The 16,990-nt window shown below is 34.0% G+C and overlaps 1 protein-coding gene across 1 annotated transcript; it reads left to right on the top strand.

The window, feature by feature from the left end:
* The first annotated feature begins 6,637 nt into the window (after positions 1-6,637).
* Positions 6,638-7,658, top strand: LOC115962800 (germin-like protein subfamily 1 member 14). Its single transcript, XM_031081672.1, has 2 exons — positions 6,638-6,788; positions 6,974-7,658. The coding sequence occupies exons 1-2, from the start codon at positions 6,662-6,664 to the stop codon at positions 7,507-7,509; spliced, it is 663 nt and encodes a 220-aa protein (XP_030937532.1). The 5' UTR covers positions 6,638-6,661; the 3' UTR covers positions 7,510-7,658.
* The last annotated feature ends 9,332 nt before the right edge of the window (positions 7,659-16,990 follow it).

Below are 16,990 nucleotides of genomic sequence, written 5' to 3'. Positions count from 1 at the left end.
AGACCTCAGGTGGGTTAAGTGATACTTTTCAAACCACGGGTAGGCAAAGTGATTTTCGCCCAAACCACAGGTGGGTTATGTGTAATTATCCCATTATACTATATACATTTGCAAAAACTATACAATATTGTACACATTTGTTTAGAAACAATGTAAATATTACAATGATTGTACAATGTAAACTATGAATTTTTCATTAGTTTATTTCAAGTTTATTAAGATTTAAATGGGCTTTTTAAAAAGATTTTAGATGAAAAAAATTTTTACTTTGTTGTTGGGCTTACTATTTCTCCCAGATTTTAGATAAAATTGGATTATTGTTAGGTGTTTTTTTTTTTCTTTTGTATTTAAAAAGATTAAAATATTGTTAAGATGATCATAATTAAACTTATTTCATGTGGATTTTTAAAAAATTTAGAATCAGAGTGTTCAAATTTTTATTTAGGAGGGTCAAATCAAAGAAACAAAATATTATATATATATATATATATATATATATATTGCTAGCTCAGGGGGTTTATTTGATGAACCCCCGAACTATACATTGCGCCGCCCATGCTTTGCTTTACATACAGAAGATCATGTATGGCTTCGTTTCAATTGTCAAGCCTCTTCTAGAGCTTGGTTCTTTCCTCCTAGTTTCTCAATCATTATGGATAATACATGTAACATTGATGAGAAAAATTACGTAAGTCTTAATGATGTTTTAAGATAAAATTAAGCATTATCCACAATTCCTTAAAGAAAACACTTATCCATTATAAACCGAAAGATTTAATTTTTCAAGTAGTCACCTACAAAATGCATTAGAGTTTTTATTTTTATTTTTTTGAGGTCAAAATGCTTTAGATTTTATGAATACACTAGTCGCAAACCCAAACAATGTGCAGGAAAATTTCAAATAATATATATATTTTTTGTTAAGCAAAAAATGAGAATGGTAGTTCAGACTTTAAGTGATAGTCCCAAATCCATCTCAAAATAATGTGATTACATTCTAATATATAATATATATTCAATAAGGAAGTCTATATCTTTTTTTTTTTTTTTTAAATGGCAAGAAAACATATTGCATTTTACTTTCAATTATTATATATGGCAAGATATTATGTAATACGTTATAATATATCCAGATATGCTTAAAAACACAACAAAATTAAAAAAAGGAAAATATATAATTTTTATTAGAAAATGAAAATGAATCTTGATTATTTCACATGAAAACTAACATTATTTTTTATTTTTGGAGAAGTTAATGAGCATTTTATATAAACTTTGTTTCCATATAATAATTTATATTTTGATAATCACTAAAATCATATATAAGGACCAACTATTACAAAATGTTTTCTCCCCAAAACATATACTGATTTCTTTTTTTCCTTTCCACACTATTTAAAAAATGTGAAAAATTGAGGAAACTAAATGTGTAGTAAAGCTTAGTCAACCAAGAAATAACATAATGTTGAGGGGGGAAATTGATGCCTTCGAATAAAATATGGGAAAGCCAAGCCGAAACGCAACGATGGGCTCTTGAAATGATGCCCAAAGGCTTTCGATGTGGTGATAAGCCTATCCAAGCAAGAAATAAAGGTTGCACCTTGATAAAATAGTAGCAAAGCCCAATAAAAATACTTTACAATAGTTAATTAGTACATTAGTGGTCCTTTTTCGATATTACAAGAAAAATAAATTCCCCAGCGGTAGGGTGAAATTAAACTTAGTCCAGCAGTCAATTATTAAATAGATATAAGAAAGTGTTCACTTCTGGAAGTCCTTGTATGTCTTGGCCAGGGGGCTCTATTGTATTTCCAGCCATCATTACATCAATATGAGGGAAGAATTTCATTGTTACAAATACATTATATCCTTCAATAGTAAAAAAAAAAAAAAATGGTTTCATGGTGAGAAGAAAGGGGTTATTTGGCATGGTGTGAAGGGAGAAAGAGATTCTAGCTCAGTGCAGCAAATATTGAACTAAGATTCTTGGGGAATATATATACATATATATGTGTGTGTGTGTGTGTGTGTGTGTGTGTGTAAGCTTGTGATGGTATGATAGAGTTAATGTTGAAACTATGTCTTTAACAGGTAAATGGTTGTTTATGACTGATTAGGAAGTATTTGTGGGGTTAGAATAGGCAAAAAAGGAAAGGGGATGTCTAAGGCTAAGAGCGTGTAGGCTAAGGGGAATGATTTATGAGCTGGGGAAAGTTAAACCACAAGCAAAGTAAAAAGAATGGCAGAAATTTCAGAGGGGCCGGTGTGTGTTTTGTAGGCTGATGTGCTTATCCTTTTATAGTGGAGGTTAGGGAGGTATTAATTAGCAAAAGTCCAAAACGTAGGACTGGGCAGAATAGCAGGCTTGATTATCCTAGGATTTGGCTATAAATGGTGGATTCTCTTTTGGGCTGTCTTGCCTCTTTGGGCAATGTCACACATGGGTAAAATTAGCATAATCTTTTATTAAATGCTTGGATCTCTGAGGTTTTATTCACCCAATGAGGTTAAGACAAGCATTATGGAAGGATGTTAGTGCTACAACTAAGATTTGGATCCTAGGAAGTAGGATTCCAACACCCCAAGCCAGGTGTCAAAGTTTAAGCCCACCTTAGAGGGTTCCACTGGAGATCCCGTTTTTGCCCTCCAAACCACATGTTCCCAAATTTTCCCCTTTAGGATTCATGGGCTTGACACATGAACCATTTCTTGAATGTTTTGACATTTATAGCATTGATTCGTTAAGACTTGGATAACTTGGTTATGGCTCCCCTTCCTCTAGAGATATAGTCTTAAGGAAAGTGATGAAATTTTATTTCCCATTAGACTTCAACTGCTAGTACAACCCCTAGGCACTGTCCACAGAAGGTGACAGAAAAGTGATGGGATAGCCCCTAGTTCATTCTTAAAGATTTGGTTCTCTTGTAGAGGCCTTCAGCTAGACCTTGGTCAAGGATGACCAAAAGGGAAGTTGGTTGTCTATTTCAGTCCTCTACATTTGCTGGAGTTCTTTGGATCGGGCTTGCTCACATGGATTGGACCCTTTGGGCTGGGCTGTGTTCATCCCCCTTTTTACTTAGGCTTGTTCTCCTTTTATAGCATATTTGGACCTACAAAATGGACATATATTGCCATGGGTTTTTCATCCCTCATGGGCTCTTATTATTAGTGAATATTTTGGGTTTTGATAGATATTTGTAATGGGTCTTTGGGCAATGAGTTGTAATATTTAAAATAACAGCATAAGCTTAATTACTTCAAAATGCTTTTGTAAATAACATTTACTATTTTTTTGAAATGATGAATTCCATATCATAAGTAATGTTTATGGTTCCCGATAACCACGCCATAATTTAAATGGTGAGCTTGTAGGATGAATAGTTACCATGAGTTTTGAAACTAAATAATATGAATGTTGTGATATAAATAGTGACCATGGGTTCTTACTATACAAATTTCATCAGTTTATAATATGGTATGAGAAAAACATCATAATTTTTTAAGATAAATAACTTTCCATGAGCTTTTATAAGATGATTTCCATGATTTTTGAGAACAGATAATTGCCATAGATTATATTAATGTTTAAGAAATTAAAACATTGTTCATCATTGGACTTTTAAGTGAAATAATTGTGACATAGTATTTTTGCCAAGTGTTAATAATCTTGGGCTTTTGATAAAATAGTGCCAATGTACATTGGGTTTTTGATATTGCCAGTGAGAACTGGGTTTTTTTATATTGCCAATAAGAACTGGATTTTCTTGATATTGCTAGTGAGAACTTGGCTTTCTTAATATTGCCAATAAGAATTGGGCTTTTGTTTTATATTGCTAGTGAGAACTAGGCTTTTTGATGTTGGTAGTGAGAACTGAGCTTTTTTGATATTGCCCGTGAGAACTGGGCTTTTAAAAAATAATTTGCCATGAGATTGAATCATGGGCTTTGCTTTTGGATTGGATTTGAGAGTTGGTTGCAAAGCCTACATGGTTATCCTTTTTCAAAAGAATTGCAAATATTGTGTTACTTTTTTAAAAATCCAAACACAATCAAGAAGTTGTAATTCCATGGAGTAAACATAAATTTCCATTGCAAAGGAAGATATTGGTTGCCAGCAAAATTAGCAAATCACTCTAAGAGTATTTACAATCTAAACAAATGAGGGAAAGAGGGAAAGGAATATACATTTTTCATTATTTTGAGATGAGAAGTTTTGGAAATGTATCATTTTTCAACGAAATAGAATTTGATATTGATAGTCCAATATTTGGTACATGTGTTTAAACACATATTTTCAGTTTTTAAACAACATTACATGCATTTTCACACACTTTTTCACCCACACGTACTTCCAAAAAATACATACAACGTTACTAGAATAATGTTACCAAACAGCCCCATTATTATATATTTTGGATGGACAAGAAAATAATCATAGATTATGATTTGTTTGGTGATGTAGTTTATTTTGATTCCATGTACTGAACCAATAAAAACTATTATCATTGGCACCTATAATTGGAGTGTATCATCATAGACAAACAATGGTCTTTGGTGTTGCATTTTTGTGTGAGGAAACTGCTAAATCTGATTCCTAATTATTTCTAACTTTAATAAAAGTGAGGTGTGGAAAGAGGCTAGTCACAATTTTTACTAACCAAGATGCCAAAGCAAATGCATAAGTGTTACTAGAATCTTATCATCGTTTATGTCAATTGCATTTAATTTCAAAATGTTCTCAAACCTTTTAACAATATCTAGGGAAGTTCAAGTTCATTTGCTGAAGAGTTCAAAAGTTACATCTGTGATCATGAGTACGAGGATGGTTTTATTCAAGCATGCGAATAATTGTTGGATAACACAAGATCTCTGACAAAATAGGTGGTTGAAAGGAATTTTTGAAGTTAGAGAAAAATGAGCAATGGTATAGCATGCTTATCATTGTCTCTGTTGTTGATTTTTAGTGTGCAATTGGTCACTTTCAGGCTTTATGGGTATGAGCTCTTGATATGAGCTTCAAGTCTTCATCATCTTGTGGTTGAGATGATGATCTTAATGACCAGTGTGCTGGAACTTCAACGAATGAAGTTTTTAGAGTTGATTTGGAAGATGTTCAGGGCATTTGATTATTTATTTGCTTAGGCTTTTAGGGGATAATTATAGTAGTTTGTAGTATGTTAGAGAAGGGGGGGGGGGGGGGGGAGGTTGTACAACCTTTGGCTCTGGTTGTGCTCTTTGTTGATAGTGATGTCGCGCAATAATAACCTATTCCTCTTTACTTGCAGTTTCTCAACTCATGTGTTACCTCTTGGGAGCTTGAATCGAAAAGTGGAGCTAAAATTCAGAAAATAGGAGTTTCTAAGCATAAGGGGATTGTCACTTCAATATACACCCTAGGACTGCCAATTGACACTCCCACTTAGGGTCAAAGTGTCGTAGGACGTTTTGATTCAAAGGGCCTATTTGGTTTTGTGGAGCTTAAATTATGTGTTCGATCTGGATTGTGACCCAACCCGACTTGGAAGCGTGATAGTTATAAATGAGATTTTTTGTGAGGCATAGTCCATACAGTAGAGGCTTTGGCTAATAGGTCTAAGCCCACTTTGGTCCTATTGCTTGGGGTATTTATTTGTTGCCTCATACTAGAGTTTGCTATATCGAAAATTGTATTTTTCTCCCTGATATATTAAAAATCACAGCAACTCCATGGACATAGGCACATATTGTTGAACTACATAGATCTTTGTGTCATGTGATTGTTCTTGGTCCATAGAGTAGAAGCTTGGGCTGATAGGTCTAAGCCCACTTTGGTCCTATTGCTTGGGGTATTTATTTGTTGCCTCACATTAGAGTTTGCTGTATTGAAAATTGTATTTTTCTCCTTGATATAGTAAAAATCACGGCAACTCCATGGACGTAGGCACATATCGTTGAACTACATAAATCTTTGTGCCATGTGATTGTTCTTGGTGCATGTATATATATATATATATATATATATATATATATTTCTCTGTTTTTTTGTATCTCATAGTTTCATGAATTAGGTTAAATTCCTAACATGAATTAGACTAAGAAATATAATTGAATGAAGAAATTTAAGTTCATTTGAAAGGTTATGGTGCCTTTCATTGGCAAAGACTTTACCACTTGATCTTCAATTGGACTTTCATTATTGCAGTTACGTAATACACTAGAAGCTTTGAATCCATCTAATTATGGGTTCTACAATGGTAATTCTCAAGCAATTTCATTGAAGTAAGCCCAAGTCACACAGAAATTTTCCACCAAAATATTAAGTTATTAACAACCCATTGAAATAAAGATACATCCAAGTTGAATATACGTTGAGATGGTGTGTTCAGTAAGTTGAGAGCTTTATCTTTTGTGGACAGAGTACAGGTTTAGTACACATATAAGCGTAACGTTATCTCATTGAACAGGTCTAATTTGGTGAACATTTAAGGCGCGTGATAGTGGTTAAAGAATACTCTAATTTGTACATCAAAAAGAAAATTGGTAATAGTCGAAGACTTAATGCATCATTCACATATGGAAAATCGGACCTATTCAATGCGTCTAATCTATAAATAGACATGCTTCCCTCACTCGAATCCCGAAGCAAAGATATATTGAACAGAAGATCGAGTAAGCCTGAAATATGAGGAAAGCTTACCTTCTAACTGTTGCCCTCTTCGCCTTGGCATTTTCTCTTGCCTCTGCCTCTGACCCCTCTCCCCTGCAGGACTTCTGTGTTGCACTTAAGGACTACTCCGACAAGTCAGCTGGTACAAACTTTTTTTTCTTTTTTCAAGTTTCTGCATTATTTTCGTCATGTAAAGAATCTACACTGACTAGAATATAAATATGGAAGAAATAATATTAGCTACTTGGCCTTATTATTTTCTGCATTGAAGTTTTAAGCATTCTTTTTAATGACTAGCTCCATAACAATAAATATTCCTTTATGCAGTATTTGTTAATGGAAAGTTCTGCAAGGATCCAAAGCTTGTCACAGCTGATGATTTCTACTTTTGTGGATTGAACATTCCTAGGAACACATATAATAAAGTTGGGTCCAACGTCACTAATGTGAACGTGGACACATTTCCAGGCCTCAATACTCTTGGCATATCCCTTGCTCGAATCGACTTTGCACCATATGGACAAAATCCTCCCCACACTCACCCTCGCGGCACTGAAATCCTAGTAGTCTTGGAGGGTACTCTCTTCGTTGGTTTTGTAACATCCAACACTGATAATCGCCTCTTCACCAAAACCCTAAACAAAGGGGATGTCTTTGTCTTTCCTGTTGGTCTCATTCACTTTCAAGTCAATGTGGGAAAGACCAATGCAATTGCCATTTCTGGTTTAAGCAGCCAAAATGCAGGCGCAATCACAATAGCAAATGCTGTTTTTGGATCCAATCCTCCCATTAATCCTGACGTTTTGACCAAAGCCTTCCAACTCGACAAGAAAGTGGTTAAATATCTTCAGAAAGAATTCTAAATTTTCAATTAGAAAAAGTAATTGTAAGTGCTATGAAGCACTGGATATATGGCTCTGTTTATCTCATTCATAACTAGATTAAAATAAAACGATTGCTTATGTAACTCCTTTTTGGAGGATTTGGAATATAGAAAATGTTGGCATTTTTTTAAGCACCTCCTTTTTCATTTCTCTGTTAATCCATGTGGCATTGGCAAAGCAACTATATATTTATAACAAAAAAATGCATATGTAGTTAAAATTGGGGTTATTTAAGGTTTACTGAAGCTCAAGTACATGTTAAGTTAGAAAACAAAAAACGTGTTTCATTTAAGAAATCCTTTTTCCGCCCACATGTGGTATTCTAATCAGCAAAGTCCTTTCTTGATTATGTGCTACATCCCAAGCTTACTTACAAGATCAGCGAGTAAGATAATTTCTACATATTCATTGATCAAAATGATAACGTACTTGCATCAACAAGCATAATCTATATATATATATATATATATATATATATATATGTTAAATATTGGCATAGAGATATGTTATACCACGTTGTGTATGCTAGAGTAGATGCGGAAGAGGAAGCGTAGAGGAGGAACACTGAGAACACGAGGGTTACGTGGTTCAGCCTTACGGCCTACATCCACGGAGGAATCCCTTAAGGGCTACATCTTTATTGTATGAGAGTGTAGTACAATAATTTCCTGTGTTACAATGAACCCTAACATGAGTATATATAGGCAACTAAACCCTAGACTACTAGTATAAGCAGGAACGGGCTTGGGCCTATTACACTGGGCTAATATGTCTAATATATATCTCTAACACCCTCCCTCAAACTCAAGGCGGAAGCTCGATGAAGACTTGAGGTTGGATAAGCATGAGAAGATCACTTGAAGATGCCTTGAAGAATGCCTTTGAAGAAACCACAATGAAGAATGTGCCAAATGTCCAATTTTGGAGCTTCAAATGAAGAAACGGAGGCCAAAATCGGAATCTACGCGAAAAACTGAGCAAGATAGGCCCTTTTGGAAATTTTGACTTTTGGTCAAAAGTCAACGCAACAAGTCAAAGTCAACTGGTCCAGAGTCAAAGTCAACAGTCAAAAGTGGACTTGGGTCAGATCCGGGTGGTCCGGGTCGGGTCGGTCCGGGTCGTGGTGCTGACGAGACGACACTGCTGACGTGGCTGATGACGTGTCGCTGACGTGGACTAGGGCTGACGTGGATGTGCTTGCGTGGCTGCTGACGTGGAGTGATGACGTCATCTGATGACATCAGCAGTAGTTTTCCGGCGAGTGGAAGGCGCGTGACATCGTTGCCGGCGCGTGGAAGAGAAGCCAGAAACTTGGGTGGCGCGTGGAGGCGCGTGTAATCTCGGTTGAGGCCCGTAATTTCAGGTTTCGTAGATCGGCGGACGAGGAGGCCGACAGGGCGGCGCGTGAGCCCAGAAGACGATCTAGAAGTCAAGAATCTGGGCGGTGTGTGAGAGATTTTCCGGTGGCTACTGCGGCGCGTGGAGGCGCGTGAGAGCTCGTATGATTACCAGATTCTCAGGCCAAGTGGATCGGAGGACGACAAGGCCGGCTTGGCGGCGCGTGTGACTGAGATCCGAGCTGGGAGTCGAGAATCTTCGGCGGCGCGTGTGAGAGTTCCAGGAGCCATTGGTCGCGCGTGGTGGCGCGTGCGGCTGCCGTTGGAGGTCGGGTTTCTGGGTTTTGGCCGCGATATGCCGTGGAGCACGTATGTCTTGTTGGTTTCATCAGGCGAAGGCTTGATGTGCACAGATCTGATATTGATGTCACGGGTTTGCTTGAGTTTGTGGATCTTGGACACCGCACTGCGCCACGGTGGCTGCGAGATACCGTGGAGTCTAGATCCAGTAGAGAAGCATGCGTGACTTTTGATGGTGGTGTGCATGTGATATTCTTCTTTGTTGTGTAGAAATATTTGTTTGATGCCAAGAACGGACTTTGCTCTGATACCATGTTAAATATTAGCATAGAGATATGTTATACCACGTTGTGTATGCTAGAGTAGATGCGGAAGAGGAAGCGTAGAGGAGGAACACTGAGAACATGAGGGTTACGTGGTTCAGCCTTACGGCCTACATCCACGGAGGAATCCCTTAAGGGCTACATCTTTATTGTATGAGAGTGTAGTACAATAATTTCCTTTGTTACAATGAACCCTAACATGAGTATATATAGGCGACTAAACCCTAGACTACTAGTATAAGCAGGAACGGGCTTGGGCCTATTACACTGGGCTAATATGTCTAATATATATCTCTAACAATATATATAAAACCGAAGCTTTTGAAGCTTCCACAATTTTCCACATCATCGCCATTTAAAAAAAATTAAAAAACTATTTTTATTTTCCAATCCACGTCATCATTTTTTTTTAAATCATCAGCATTATTTAAAAAAAAAAAAAAAAAAAAAAAAAAAAAAAAAAAAACCTATTTCTATTTCCACGACAAAACCAAACCCGATACCCAAATTTTTGTTCTCCTTCCCCAAACCCTAAACCTCTTCTTACACACCGCCTCTTTGTTCTCTATTTCTCTCCCTCATCTCTCTTCTCTACCCTTTCAACCTCTGATTTGTTTTTCAATCAAACCCGTTAAAACCCTAAACATCAGAGTACTAATTAGCCCAATTACGTTCTTTTCTTTTCTATTTTTTTTTTTTTTGTTGAATCACTGCTATTATCTAATTTAATTCTTTGCTTCTTGCATATTTCATTGACAGGTCAATCACGTAGCCACTAAATCATCATCACCAACATTGATCATTCGTGCTAATTTTTCTATTATATACTATCCTTTGTGTAAGTTCCCCGATAAAACCCTAAACCTCTTCTTACACACCGCTAAAATTATTGAACAAAGAGGAATTCAATAATTTTGGTGTTTTTCATAAGGACCAATCACATGCATGTGACGGTTTTGTTTTCAGGATGAAGCAGAGGGTAAAAGTGAATGTTGCCCCAAAATCTCCCGGTTCAATTTCTCAAGAACTCCTTGGTAAGATCACCTTGAATCCTCAATCTTCCTTATCTTCTTCCATTTCAATTCCTTTTATACATTGTATAGTTTCTTCTTATAGTGCTATAGTTTTTTCAATGATATGATTGTGATTTAAAATGCTATGGAGAGCTGCAAAGATATGTTTGATTTAATTCCAAAAGGAGCAGCCAGGAGCAGCTATGCTAATTGTTACTCCCTATAAGATGCATTTAGATTTTATTTATTCTACCACTTCCCTTATTGTTATATCACTGAATTATCCTGACTTATTATATTTGTAAATGCTCTTGATGAATTTTTTTCATATTAGGGAAGTTATTAATTATCTCTAATTTGTTTTAATTGGAACTCTTACAATACAAATATGTAAGTACATATATGTAATTGCAGGTACAGAGCTACAACCATGCTTAGCATGCCATCAACCTCATTGAAATTTATGTTGCATAAAGGATATAAGAAAGTTGTGTTGTTTTCACCTTGCAATGGCAAAGACAAGATTTAGCAAAATAAGTACAGCCTCCAAAGTTTTATTCAGCATAAATATAATCAGGATGAGATTTTGATTGGTTTCTCATGTCAGGTAATTCTCCCAATTCTTTTCAAATTTGTTTTCCTAAATTATATCCGTTTGTCTCTCTATTTGTTTGTAAACTCCACCATTGAATCTCTGTACATCCCTATTTTTTCCTCTCTTTTTTCCATATGGATTTTTCTTTTATTTCGTTTGGTTCCCTATTGCTTGATTATTTTTCATGTTTTTTTTTTTGTTTGATGGGTTTCCTTTGGTTTTGGAGGATTGCAAGGAACACAACCTAGAAGGTTTTAATTCTTCTACTATTCCGTTTTGTTCCTTTTTCTACTATTAAAAAAAAACATAACAAAGTTCGCCATTGTTCTATGGTTCATCATTTTAAGTTGTACTATGTTTTTTTTTTTTTTAATTTAATTTTTTTAATGAAAAAGTTGTGCTATGTTGATAAAACAAAGTTTAGAAATTTAGTACTTTTATTGTTAATTGCTTCTTCGCTGAGATGTAATTGTTCTCAACTCTATAGGATTCTCTTCTCTTTTTTTTCCTTTTTTTCTTTTTTTTGGTTATGGTTTTTTTCCCTAGCCTGTGTTTATATTAAACATGTTGATGAAAGGGTGATTATTTACATTTAAAGCTTTTTTTTTTTTAATGAGAATCACAAAGACATCTAAAACTGAAAAAGAAAGTTTAAACTCCTAGAGTTTAATATATAGATTGCTTAAGTTGAACTTTATGCCCTAAGACTTTGGGGTTACACATCAATTTTTTCATCTTTGTTGAAAATCTGAGTTGGATCATATTTTGTTCCTGAACCTATTACTGTTTTAGAATCCAAATTTTGGATTGGAATCATGCTTTTCTATATTACTTGCAATTAATTTTTTAACTCAAATTTGTAGTTGGATTGTCATATCTTTTGCCTCACAGAATGTTAAATGTTGCAGGTGGTTTCTTTTACCCAAATTTGTGTTGTGGACTTTTATTATTGCCCATAATCCATCCTATGATCCTTGCTTGACACTTGAGGTTAGAAGAAAAGGAGAGAGCCCCCCTTTTTAAAATTTTTTATTTATTCCGTAGCTATTTTCAACCAGACAAGACTTGGTTTTTGGGCATTAATTGTAAGGCCATGAAAGTTCTTAAATTGAAGGATTTACATTGGCAACTGCTTATTCTTAACTTAAATTTGTTAAGATTCTCATCCCTTTTTTAGTCAATTTGTATTCTCCTTATATTTTCCCCCATTTTGCTCTTGCTTTAACATTCTGTACTATTATGGGTTAAAAAAAAATTATAATATGCTTTGAGCCATAATATGCTTTGAGCCAAATTATAAAAATTATCCCGTGCATCGCACGGGTTAGCGACTAGTTACACATAATATCGAGGCCAAGAAACCCAATAAAACACCTTCACTTTGATAAAATTTATTCAAAATACCTCAAACATGAGAGTTTTTAAGAAAAATGTAAGGTTAGGCTAAAAAATATTTAAACTGTTTGATCACAAAGATTTTTGCACCAAGGTGAAGACATGTCAATTACCTACCTTCTAAAGAATGAGAGGATCCGCTAAGTTTAACCTAAAATGAGAAATATATCACACAAACGAGAAAACTCTCCAACACCGAAACTCAAACCTCATTGAGGGTTTGATCGAAACCAAGCCAAACAATCTTTGAATCACACAAGCAATATATTGTTGGAAAGGTTGTGTGAGATCAAGACTTCCCGAACCAAAGCATATGTTCAATAGGTGGGTGTCCTAAGCTTTGCAAAGACAAATGGTTTGACCACTTCTGAGATCAAGAAGACCTCTATGCAAACACATGTAATTTCACTACGATAAACTAGAAAAGTTTAAGACATACAAATTTCTAGGAGCCATACCTTTCGCTATTACCTATGATTTATGCTATCTCTACCCACTTACAATTCTTTCACGTGGTGAGTTTTGAGTAGTAGAGATGTGACGGTGGGTTTATGTGAGGACATATTTCTATCACTCACAACTCACCACATAGACGAACTGTGGCACAAGTCGTGTCATTTTATATGGTCCTAGCATTACCCCGTATAACATATGCATGCATACATCCTTCATGATCATATTAACTAATGTCGAAATCTATCAAAATAGCGATAAATTAGGGGTTTTTTTTATAATTATTTTCCACCCAAAATATTAAAATTTCAAATTTCTTTTAAGAAATTTTATCAAAATTATGCTAAATTTGGTTTTTTAACTACCCACCTAAAAACATCAAATTTTCAAAATGCACAATTTCAGTTAAAATTTTATCCAAATTTTGGTTATTTCATTTTCAATTGAAAAATCATGAATTTTCAAATTATTTCCAAAATGCAAAAATTCTGCTTAAATTGTACACGTGCTCTAATTTAGCAAATTAAATTTCTAAATAAGAAGTTCAAAATCAATAAAATTTTCTTAAATTCAAGTTGATATATAACCCACTGCTATTTGATAGCTTTGGTTCAGCAAATTTCGTAAAAATAATTAAAAAAGAAAAGAAGCAGAGGCTTGATAGAGGGATAAACCAGATATGAAGCCAGACATATTCCTTTGTTTGTAAGGGATAATCCTCTTACATACAGCTCTATGATTTTTTATAGGGAGGTCAGTAAGAAGATACATCTTACGTAAAATATGAATCTTACGGCTTACATGGTTTCCTTATTACAAATTTGATTATAGTAAGTACTAGTAATAGAATAAAAAATAAACTATAGATTCATTTGACATATTTTTTTCTTAGTATAATGAACATGTTAATTATTGTTATTAAGTGAATTTTAATTATTACTGCTTAATTACTATTATTTATTAGTTTATGACAATTATATATTTACATTATACTATCAATGTAAGATTTATATTATAGATAATTATACTATATACATTTGCAAAAACTATACAATATTGTACACATTTGTTTAGAAACCATGTAAATATTACAATGATAGTACAATGTAAACTATGAATTTTTCATTACTTTATTTCAAGTTTATTAAGATCTAAATGGGCATTTTAAAAAGATTTTAGAAGAAAAAAAAATTTACTTTGTTGTTGGGCTTACTATTTCTCCTAAATTTTAGATAAAATTGGATTATTGTTAGGCTTTTTATGTATTTAAAAAGATTAAAATATTGTTAAGATGATCATAATTAAACTTATTTCAAGTGGATTTTAAAAAAATTTAGAATCAGAGTATCCAATTTTTATATAGGAGGGTCAAATAAAAAAAAATATTATATATATATAAATAATTGATAGCTCAGGGGTTCATTTGATGAACCCCCGAACTATACATTGCGTCGCCCATGCTTACATACAGAAGATCATGTATGGCTTTGTTCCAATTGTCAAGCCTCTTCTAGAGCTTGGTTCTTTCCTCCTAGCTTCTCAAGCATTATGGATAATACATGTATCATTGATGAGAAAAATTACGTAAGTCTTAATGATGTTTTAAGATAAAATTAAGCATTATCCACAATTCCTTAAATAAAACACTTAGCCATTATAAACCAAAAGATTTAATTTTTCAAGTTGTCACCTACAAAATGCATTAGAGTTTTTATTTTTATTTTTTTGAGGTCAAAATGCTTTAGATTTTATGAATACACTAGTCGCAAACCCAAACAATGTGCAGGAAAATTTCAAATAATATATATGTTTTTGTTAAGCAAAAAATGAGAATAGTAGTTGAGACTTTAAGTGATGGTCCCAAATCCATCTCAAAATAATGTGATTACATTCTAATATATAATATATATTCAATAAGGAAGTCTATATTTTTTTTTTTGGGCAAGAAAACATATTGCATTTTACTTTCAGTTATTATATATGGCAAGATATTATGTAATACGTTATAATATATTGAGATATGCTTCAAAACAAAAAAAATAAAAAATAAATAAATAAATAAAAAAGGAAAATATATAATTTTTATTAGAAAATGAAAATGAATCTTGATTATTTCACGTGAAAACTAACTTTTTTTTTTTTTTTGGAGAAGTTAATGAGCATTTTATACAAACTTTGTTTCCATTTTATTACATAAAAACTATTGAACAAAGTTATAATAATTTATATTTTGATAATCACTAAACTCATATATAAGAACCAACTATTACCAAAAAATTTTCTCCCCAAAACATATACTGATTTCTTTTATTCCTTTCCACACAATTTAAAAAATGTGAAAAATTGAGGAAACTAAATGTGTAGTAAAGCTTAGTCAACCAATAAATAACATAATGTTGAGGGGGGAAATTGATGCCTTCGAATAAAATATGGGGAAATCAAGCCGAAACTCAACGATGGGCTCTTGAAATGATGCCCAAAGGCTTTCAGTGTGGTGATAAGCCTATCCAAGTAAGAAATAAAGGTTGCACCCTGATAAAACAGCAGCAAAGCCCAATAAAAATACTATATAATAGTTAATTAGTAAGTTAGTGGTCCCTTTTTGATAATACAAGAAAAATAAATTCTCCAACGGTAGGGTGAAATTAAACTTAGTCCAGCAGTCAATTATTAAATAGATTTAAGAAAGTATTCACTTCTAGAAGTCCTTGTATTTCTTGGTCAGGGGGGTCTATTGTACTTTCAGCCATCATTACATCAATATGAGGGAAGAATTTCATTGTTACAAATACATTATATCCTTCAAGAGTAAAACAAAAAATAAAAATTAATGGTTTCATGGTGAGAAGAAAGGGGTTATTTGGTATGGTGTGAAGGGAGAAAGAGATTCCAGCTCAGTGCAACAAATATTGAACTAAGATTCTTGGGGAATATATATGTGGGGCATGAATGGAGTAGTATAGGCTGTTTTGAGTGAGTGAGTATGTAAGCTTGTGATGGTATGATAGATTTAATGCTGAAACTAAGTCTTTAACGGGTAAAGGGTTGTTTATTACTGATTAGGAAGCATTTGTGGGCTTAGAATATGCAAAAAAGGAAAGGGAATGTCTAAAGCTAAGTGCGTGTAGGCTAAAGGGAATGATTTATGAGCTAGGGAGAGTTAAACCACAAGCAAAGTAACAAGAATGGCAGAAATTTCAGAGGAGTTGGCATGTGTTTTGTGGGTTGATGTGCTTATCCTGTTAAAGTTGAGTTTAGGGAGGTATTAATTAGCAAAAGTCCAAAACGTAGAACTGATCAGGAGGCAGAATAGCAGGCTTGATTATCCTAGGATTTGGCTATAAATGGTGGATTCTCTTTTGGGCTGTCTTGCCTTTTTGGGCAATGTCACACATGGGTAAAATCAGCATAATCTTGCATTAAATGATTGGATCTCTAAGGTTATATTCAACCAATGAGGTTGAGACAAGCATGGGAAAGGGTGACAGAAAAGTGATGGGATAGCCCCTAGTTCATTCTTAAAGACTTGGTTCTCTTGTAGAGGCCTCCAGTTGGACCTTGGTCAAGGATGAGCAAAAGGGAAGCTGGTTGTCTATTTCAGTCCTCTACATTTGCTGGAGTTCTTTGGATCAAGCTTGCTCACATGGATTGGACCCTTTGGGTTAGGCTGTGTTCATCACCCTTTTTACTTGGGCTTGTTCTCCTTTTATAGCATATTTGGACCTACAAATTGGACACATATTGCCATGGGTTTTTCATCCCTCATGGGCTCTTATTATTAGTGAATATTTTGGGTTTTGATAGATATTTGTAATGGGTCTTTGGGCAATGTGTTGCAATATTTAAAATAACAGCATAAGCTTAATTACTTCAAAATGCTTTGGTAAACAACATTTACTATTTTTTTGAAATGATGAATTCCATATCATAAGTAATGTTTATGGTTCCCGATAACCACATCATAATTTAAATGGTGAGCTTGTAGGATGAATAGTTACCATGAGTTTTGAAAATAAATAATATGAATGTTGTGATATAAATAGT

Source organism: Quercus lobata, chromosome 10 (genome assembly GCF_001633185.2).
Source record: "Quercus lobata isolate SW786 chromosome 10, ValleyOak3.0 Primary Assembly, whole genome shotgun sequence".
In the NCBI taxonomy this organism is placed as follows: domain Eukaryota; kingdom Viridiplantae; phylum Streptophyta; class Magnoliopsida; order Fagales; family Fagaceae; genus Quercus; species Quercus lobata.
This window is presented reverse-complemented; position numbering and strand designations above follow the sequence as displayed.